General features: G+C 32.8%; 1 protein-coding gene across 1 annotated transcript in view; it reads right to left on the minus strand.

The window, feature by feature from the left end:
- Positions 1-260: 260 nt before the first annotated feature.
- LOC104403528 (WD repeat-containing protein 70-like) overlaps positions 261-9,854 on the minus strand; it is a gene marked incomplete at its 5' end in the record, with an annotated part of 10,544 nt that continues 950 nt past the window's right edge. Inside the window, 3 exons of the mRNA XM_010011701.1 lie at positions 261-341; positions 2,282-2,435; positions 7,182-7,315. Of these exons, the coding sequence (XP_010010003.1) occupies positions 261-341; positions 2,282-2,435; positions 7,182-7,315 (369 nt within the window). The remainder of the gene's footprint in view (positions 342-2,281; positions 2,436-7,181; positions 7,316-9,854) is intronic.

The raw sequence follows: 9,854 nt of genomic DNA on the forward strand, positions 1-9,854 counted from the left end.
TAAAAACATATTTAACCAACAACTTTCATGAAATACCACTAAAGTAATTCTAAATTATAAAACTAAAATAATACAAATGCATTAAGAATCTAGAGCTGAAACAAATAAAATTTTTGCTTCCAGATCTCACCAAACATTGGTCTTGAATACTTTCTCAAGATTTAAAAGGATGATATTTAAACCAAGTTAGAGCACAATATTAAAACACAGAAGCCAACAAGCCTTTTAAAAAAAACCCTGACAAAGACAGACCTTAATACTCACCCATCATTAGAGCATGTCAAAAATTCTTCCTTTATCTTTGGATGCCAACAGCCTGAATTGAGCATTGCTGTGTGACCCTAAGAGAAAAACAAAAAAAAAAAAAAAAAAAAAAAAAAAAAAAAAAAAAAAAAAAAAAAAAAAAAAAAAAAAAAAAAAAAAAAAAAAAAAAAAAAAAAAAAAAAAAAAAAAAAAAAAAAAAAAAAAAAAAAAAAAAAAAAAAAAAAAAAAAAAAAAAAAAAAAAAAAAAAAAAAAAAAAATCAGAGAAGTCTTATAATTTTTTTTTTATTTTTTTTTTTTTTTTTTACTTCAAATCCTTCAAGTGAAATCACATGAAAGCTGAGGCCCAAATCAGACCTTTCTGACTATATGACTGCCTGACATCACAATGATTTAACAGACTTTATGTACTCTAATCCATTTCATCCTTGGTTGTTTTCATTTTTGAATTATAAAAACCTGGCCATTCTTCTATTTATATTTTTTTTTGTTTAATACGTCCCCTTTTTCTCTTGGGAGAACTGTAATGCAGAGAAAGGATGAAACAACAGGCACCAATATAGTGCCATGCAAATTGTTCCAAGTTAAATACAAAAAACAGGAGTAACGAGAATTGCCAGGGTGACACAGTACACATAAATCAATGCCAAACTACACTAGCCAAAGACTTTGTTGAAGAAAACTAAGGAAACAGAATTCAAGAGTAAAGTTGGATTTAACCTCAGGTGAGTTCTTCATAAAAGATTTGAAGCTCCAAACTAAATAGTCAGCCCTGTTTGTTTAGGACGGAAAAAACAGAAGGCAAGGATTTTATCCCGAGTAAACAACTGCCATGGTGGTAACTACCAGTATAAAATGTCTTTGTCCAGTTGGCTTTACTTCTTTGAAGTACAGGCACATGCTCATTAACTACACTTAAAAAGAAATCTGGAAACTACTCCTGGCAATGCTGGAATCACTTCAGTTTGCTTTAAGCACAAATATGGAGAGGAATACTGAAAAGTTAATGGGGCGATAAAAGAAATACTTTAGCATTTTGACTGCTGGACCACAATACGCTGAAATTCTAGAAGTTTACAATAGGAAGAAAATCTGAATTATTTTTAAGTAAACAACAACTGAAGCAGATGTTACTATTTGATGGTTTTATATATGTATCACTAGCCAAAAGAAATAATCTGACAAGAACAGCATTTAGCCTAGTTACTTGGCGATATACTTTACAAGCAATTAAAAAAAACCCAAAGCAAAACATTAGCTTTATCATCAGTTTGAGCAGTAGATTTTATCATTACTTTTTAGGCTTAAGCTATTTTAAAACTGACCTGAATTTAAATCATCTATGTAAACAGAATCTTTGCCTTACATAGTTGGTGAAAATATGAAGGCAAAGTAGTCAAAACCCCAATCAACTGTTTTTAAAACACTTCAAAACTATGAATCAGCCCATCTCCATTTGCATTTTTAGCTACTATTAAAGTTGTACACATTGTTGCTTATTAGTCTTAGATTTGATGTATGCAAGTAACAATAGTAACAGCCTGCAACCCCTGCCTTCAAATAAGTAAACTGTATCAGCAAAAGAATGGAGGGCTTACGAAAGCAAGAGCCTTGACCAGATCAATGGTTTCTAATTTTTTCTTTTTCATTGGTTGGACAAGTGTGTGGGGGAAGCTAAATTTTTTTATGATACACTTTTAAACAGATGAATTTGTTCTAGCTCATAGAAACATTAGTTGGAAGAGACCTCCTGAGTTCACCTAGGTCAATCTCCTGCTCAAAGCCAGATTTATAGCCAACACCAGACCAAGTCTGCCACGGCTTTATCCAGCTGGGTCTTCAAAATCTCCATGGATGAAGGCCCCACAACTTCCAGCATGTAACGATGGGGGGAACTATTGCACCCCAGAGACAGGGCTTTGCATTATACTTCTTACTAAACTTCATGAGGTTTCTCATTAAGAGCAAAACTACACCATTTAGTCAGCCTTCTGGCATTCATATAATTTCTGACTTTACCTTTGTGTTTGTCATATCCACAATGTACTGGTCTCCTTTTATGCATTCCATTACTGGGAAGCCATCTCTGTCAAGAACTTTTGCCTGAGAGTTTCCAGAAACAACGAGAATGACATCTCCTGTGCTGCTATACTGTAAAGATTTGATTTGATGACTAAAACAAAAAAGAAAATGTTTCAATTAACATTAGTTCCTATAAACCTTCACTAAAACAAAAGCTTTAATGGTTAGAAAATGTATTACAGAAATGGACCCATACACATTCCTATACCAAAAAGGTGCGGGGGCCGGGGGGGGGCGAATAATAATTTATTAAAGCATTTTATTCCTCTCTATGTGTGTACACATGTAATTTTTCCTTTTTCAACCACACAGTACATCAAACTGTAAACATTATTTAAAAAGTTGGCACCTGAAATGTCATCTCTGGCAAACATTTAATTTAAAGAATGCTCTTATAACTCCACAGGAAAAAAGAGTATGTGTCAGATTCAGCTCTTCAGGGCTGAAATTCTTTTTCATCTTCTCAAAAGCAACATGTGGATTTATATTAATCCATAAATTACTACAAAAGAATGCTGTAGTCCTCCATAAAACTCCACTGTACACTGTTCATTTGCTGGAAAAGTTCTCTTACATACGTCTTCTACTGATTGAGAAAACCGAGAAAGAAGACATGGAATGCAAGACAACAAAAATTAGTAACTGCAAGTGGGAGGATGGCTGATGAGGGAGACCATTTATCCCTTTGATTCACTACCCAGCTATACTCCATTAAAAGGATGGCAAGGAATGCAAAGCAGTCAGACTCCACACCTGCCAGAATTCATATCCTGGTACATTAAGTGAACATGCACAATAACATTATTTCATATTAATTCTTCAACTCTGCAGCTAAATTAATCCCAAATTAAAGACTGTGATGCATTTGCCAGCTAGATTTGGATTCCCATGGCATCCAAACTGTCTTCAAAGAAGTGTCTTCCTTATCGTGAAGAACATAACCATGCACATTCAAATCTAGTAATTTTAAGAGAACTATTTTTTAACACAATTTCACATCAGTGAAATTAACACTAAGATGATCAACAAAACCAAGTAGGCAACTTGTAAAATAATAATTTAACATTTCTTGTCTTATGTAGTAGCAACTTCATGACTGACTCAGCAGTAGCTATTATCCATTAAATCTGAACTCCAACTGTGAGCTAGTACACAAAAACATCTCAAATACTCTAATACATATATTAAAAGTTCTGCATTAATCATAGTAATTTTAAAGTAAAAGTAAGTTTCTCATTCAAAAAATGCCCAGCAAAACTGATTACATTAGGATTCAAAAGTCAAAAATTACTTCGAGCACCCTGTAATATCTAATGCAAACTGGCAGCCAAATTGGCCCAAGAATTATAAACTCTGATTTTTAGTAGAAAGGAGACACTCAAATCTGGGAATTTCTAAACCAGATGACAGGCAATGCCTGAAAAACCATCCTGAACCTCAAGAGCAAAAATGGATACTTGCTCAGAAGAAAGGAAAGGAAGCCACCCACATTAAGCTCAGAGGAAACACCGAAATAAAAATAATAATAAAAAGAATAAAAAAACCCTAAAACACAAGAAAAACAAGATCTGAAATCTAGAATATTCTCTTCAAACAGCTGATAAAAATAAATAATCCATCAAATTCAACTTTAGAGCAAGAAGCATAGCTTAGGAATTAAAACATTTTCCCCAGTTGTACTTCTGAGTGCTTTTGCTATACTCATGACTCACACAAACCACAAAATATTTGAGCCCCACCTGAGTACTGCATGCAGACTGAAGCATACTTATTTAGCTTCTCATACTCTATTGCCAAAATTATCAAAAGAAAATACCCAATACATCTCCAAAGCACACATTCATGTTTTGCACTTCTCATGGTTGAAATATAAGGAAAAAAAAAAATACTTAAAAACTACATTAAAAGATCATTTTTGCTTGATGCATGCATCATGCATGAAGAGGGTTTGGCCACTAGATATGATGAAACAGCTTGCCCAGATAAAAATCTGATTTCTGAGAGAATCCACAATATGTAAAGGATGACAGAGTCTGAGGAAACTGTTTTTCAGACACTGACGTACTAAAATTAAAACTACAACATCAATACTGTCAATATGGCACTGTTCATAATTTGACCACTATTGTTTCATTGCTTCTTTGTATTTTAATATCCGAGTGTTTGAATAAACTTTGATTTCATCTTAAAGTTTCTTCTAACAAGGAAAAGCACCTGATTTTATAGTGCCTATTACAATGAGAACGTAAATAATAATTCATCAAATCAGTCATGTGAAAAAAATTAGTCTGAGACAAAGGATTTCCACAACTTTGATGTAAAGCTAAAAAAAAAAAACAAAAAAAAACAAAAAAAAAAACAAACACCAACCAAAACTTTGTGACTGTGCAATACAACTTCTAAAATTGTTTCCAAAAATTGGTTCTATAAGCAAGGAATTAGCAAAGCTCCAAAAGTTACCGCTTTGCAGATGTTTATTGGAGTACAACCAAGAGTGAGGCTCTGCAGAGGCAGTTCTTAAAGAAAATATTTTTTGTTTTTATTAATGTTAAAGCAGAAGTATTGGGAAACTTAGAAAAACAGTTCACTTTAATAGCATTAATCCAAGTCATTTTGGTGTAAAGCTGCCAAATGTGCACAGTGCTTTCTGCCAGGACAGAGCTACACACATGGGAAGAATCGTGACACACAAATAATTTCTACGCATGTAACACAGCTTTGACTTTCCCTTGACTTTGCCTTTAACACTGAGGTGTAGTTTGAAGATACCAGGTTTTTTGTCATACTCTTCGTTTTTTTTCTTACATCCCAAATCCAAGGAGAAATTAACAAAGTAACCTGATAATATGCTACAAAATGGAGCCTGGACAATATAAAATTGTTCTCCAGTTTTTTTATTCTTAAAATGAAATTAAATTTACGGCTCCAGAACTGGATTTCTGCTAACACCTAAAAGCCTCCATACAAGAACTCCTCAGAATTCTTTGAAAGTATGGTCTGTTAATGCTAACTTGAAATAAATTCTATCGTGGAAAAGGAACTACACTACTCACATATGCATACAAGAGGATGTAAGCTATATAATATTCTGTATACTGCTCACCAGCATGCCTCAACGTTAGCATGAAAGAACTTTTTCTTAAGTTTCAATCTTTTTTACCAGACAGAGCTATATTTACAGATTTATGTTTACAACAAGATAAAGGTAAATGAAGGTATTTAAATACTACATTTTTAAAACCCCCAAATAGTACGAGACTTGCAACATAAGTGAAATTCACAAACTTATTGCCAGTCAATTCTATTTTTAATATTATTTCATATTTATGTTTTTATGTATTTTTTTATACTTCAACATATGCAAACCACAAGAATGTACATTTCACTAAAAATATCCATAAAGAAATGAGATACTAGAAAACACTAAATGAACAATATCAGGGATAACAAGCACTTGAAGCTCATATTTTACCATTAGTTTTTGCAAAAAGGAGGTTACAAACCTATTTGAAAGCTGTTTTCCTTGCATTGTAACGTTAACATACACTGCACTGGTGTGTTTTATACTATATTTATGTCTTACACCACTATTAGCAAGTATTACTAAATTTGAATGCATTGTTCTACTCAGTTTGGAAACACTTCAGTTAAAATAATCTCCTACTGTGGAAGTAAAGTCTACCAGCTCTTTCTTACTGCTCAGTTGTGACAGAGAAGAGGAAAATACCATTTGTATCGTACTAACTAATGATGTAAATGAAACTCATGCCAGAGAAGTCTGAATGTGACTTCACATTTGGAGAATCTTCTTTATTTCAAAGCAGCATGTTTACTAACATTTTGAAAGTAAATCTGACAATCATCAGTTTATTATAACAAGGTAGGTCTGTCACAGGTACTAGAATTGCTCATTTCTATTTTGCTCATTTTCAGGCTAAAAGTCCCAACTTCTTCTCCTCTTTCATTATCTAGATTCTTGCCACATCTGTAATTAGTCATATACATGCCAACCTTCCAAACTGACCAAAATTCAGCTGTAGCTTTTTTAAAAATAGCCATTCTAAGGACTTGCAGTGCATAATAAATTTTGATCCCTTTTTAAGAGTACCAATGTATCTTGTATAGCGCACATTAGTTAGATATTAGAAAGTACCTTGCTAGAAAAACTGTGTTATCAATTTATGAATGCGTGTATCTGAAAGTTTGCTGTGCATGAGAAATGCACTCCTTTTGAAAGACTTCTGTATTCCAGTTCTCTGAAATAACTAAATATATAGCTTTTTTCATTAAAAAAGAAAATGGACTCACTTTTTTCAATGCACGCTATGTAGCTATTCATTTATCAGTGCAACACAAAGGACCAGAAGTTCCACAAACAGAGGATTTAATGAATCCTCTGTATCTGAACTAGACACACACACTTCACACACCCCCACGCCAAAATACCGGCAGCAACCACAGAGCCTCTCCACAAAAGGGTCAACTATTTTAACTACTTCATTAATTTCATATAAGCAGAGTACATATGGAAAGTATATTCTATTAATTTCTGTTACAACTATGAAACTCAACCTGTCTGAGAGGTTGATCATCTGTTTGCTGACACGGTGAATCATCTTCAGATTCACCTGTAGCTTTCTAAATGGGGAAAATATGCAAGTTGTTGGAAAAAGCATGAAAAGACATAAGCAGACAAATTCTTAGGCTCACATTCCATTTGGCACAAAATGGAATACAAAAGCCTTTTAAACAAGCTATCTTACAAGGCTTTTGTGTATTCTACTGAGAGCTTAATATAGGCACAGTTTTAGGTGAAAAAGGCTGTCTTCATACCTACCATTCACAAGGCTGAAGTGACCGAAAAGCTTGGAGAGAAGCATCCATTCCAGCAAAATCCCAAAATTTAACATCATAGTCATATCCACCAGTTATCAAACGGGCACCTGAAGGATCCAACCCCAAAGCAGAAACCTATACAGAAATTAAATAAAGAAATTAAAAAAAGAACAAGAAAAAAAGAAAAAAAAAAAAAAAAAAAAGAGAGACAAGGTCATTCAGGTTTTTATTTTTCTTTTCTACAAGTCTTTAAGTGTCACCAAACCATAAACTACTACTAAAATAAAAACAACAATTCAGTGTACTGGTTTCTTCCTAAAATACATCAGCTATATTTCATTAGTAGTGAATTTTCACTACCTTGTATAATGTCTGAGTATTCTGGAAAGGGTAGGGAGAATGGCAATTACATAAGCTGAATAAACCACTGAAGACAGTTGAGAAAAGTTAGTTTCTAATCATCTCATCGCAGAATTTGGATATATTTAATTTCCATGAAGAAAACTGTACTCTAAACTTTTCTCAAAAGTACAAATACTATTACCAGTAGGAGACTGAAATGGCATTTAAACATCATCAGTTCAAGATTTTGTGCTAGTTTATTCAAGGCAATTCATGTGCATATATACTCGTTGTTTGGTTAAATTTCTCTTCTGAAAAGAAGGAAAGGAAAAATAAACTTTAATTTTTAAAAAAGGAATAAAAAAATTACAAATTTAATAAAATACAATTTTATCAAAAAAAGCTCAGAAAAACTCACCAAACACTATTTGCTTCATATACAAATCTTGATCTGAAAACTACTGGGAACTTTGAGGAAAGAATGCTTAATGCTCACTACACTCATTTGCTACCCTTAAATCAAAGGTTGATTAAAATTGGATTTTTAGTGTAAATCCTATTTTAATCCTCTATTTGCAGAACTTTATTAGTGTTGAAACCACCATATGGAGAAGTGACAATAACAGAAAGCATCCCATTGATTCAGTATCTTTTCCCTTCAGATTTCTTTTTTCACTTTCCTTAATGAAATATTTAAATATACTGCTTTGTGCTATCCCTAAGAATGAATTAAATGCCACAAAGTGCTTATATCACTGTGGCATATTTAATTTTCAAATAAAACAGATGCAACTTTCCACACATTAAAAAAAAAAAATTAAAAAAAAAAAACAACAAAACAAAAACAAAGCAAAAAAAAAAAAAAAAAACCTTTTACCTTTTAATACAATTTTTAAATCCCGTTCATTTAATTCATGATTTCTAACATGCAGAAAAACTGGGTTTCTCCAGATCAATCATGCATTCAATTAATAGACTCAAGTATTCTATCCCAAGATAACAACTATATGAATAACCAGCTGTAATACCAGACATAAGAAGGCAGACTCTTCAGAAATACCTCTGATTGTGTATTCCTTCTCATATCCACCTATGTAACAAAAGTGTAAGGGAAGAAAAAAAAAACAAACAAACAAACAAACAAACAAACAAACAAAACCAAACCCAAACCAGAAATTTTTATGTCCATGAAGTTTCATTGGGAACTCTTATTACACTGTAGAAGCAAGGCAACAAAGAAATTTATTTGGTTTCTGGAAAGACTCTCCAGCTTGGGAAATCTTTTCTGAGAGCTTTTCAGCTGCAGAGCAGTAGAGTCATCAGCAAATCTGCTTCATTAGATTGAAGCAGTACAGATGGGACATGTAAGTTTAGCTGAAATAGAGTACACTGTATGAACATCATGAGAAGACTACTTTCAAACACTGAGGTGAAACCTTGATAAATATATGAAGTTGCTCCCATCCTTGCAAGTGTACAATGAAACAAGTAAGTGGTTTCATTATTCTAAAAGAAATAAAAAGAGAGTCCTACAGAAGAGCTGGGGTTTTTTTTAATTATATGTTTCATTCACTACATCCAGTCTAATCCAACTGTGTTATACATACGCACATTATAATTCACCTCTGCTCTAGGTGATGATAGCTGCATTCTCATGCAGTCAAAAAAACCTCCAAAGTCTTCCAGAACTGTAACTTCCACTTTACAAAGCCGTTAAGTTAGAAATAACATGACCTATTGCTTTAAGAAGCCAACAAAAAGTTTACTAGTGTAATATAGACAAAAAATAATTCAAAAAAATTTACATAAAGTTTGTTATAAAATGTATTGCAGAAGCAATTACTGTACATGTAGAATGGGAAACTTGTTTGCACTTTTATACTAGTATGCAAATACTAGTATGCATAGAAATTACTATGCAAAGAAGTTACATGCACTGTGTGCATAAAACGTCACTTGGCTTTTGTTTAGTGTAATACTATGCATATTCTACAGGTCTTATAAGAGAATATTTTTCTGCTTTCATTTGTAACTCACTTGTTAATTCTTCCTTCCTCTATGCCTGTATATCTAGCATTAAGCACAATTGGGTAAGCCTTACCACCTCTCCACAATCTAAGAGAGACCACAAAGTTTGATGCCAGATCAATGAACCGGCATTTCTAAAAATATTACTGAAACAGAAAATAAAACCAGAAGTTTTCTTAAAAATCCAATATAAGAAAATTGTCTATTTCCTTAGATTGTTTAAAGCCTCATGAAAAAGCATTTTTCTCAAATAATTTTTCTTTTTTTTTTTTTCCTTTCCCCCTCTCCGAAGAAATTTTCAGGA

This window comes from Nestor notabilis, unplaced genomic scaffold (genome assembly GCF_000696875.1).
Source record: "Nestor notabilis isolate BGI_N333 unplaced genomic scaffold, ASM69687v1 scaffold11063, whole genome shotgun sequence".
NCBI classification, from domain to species: Eukaryota; Metazoa; Chordata; class Aves; order Psittaciformes; family Psittacidae; genus Nestor; species Nestor notabilis.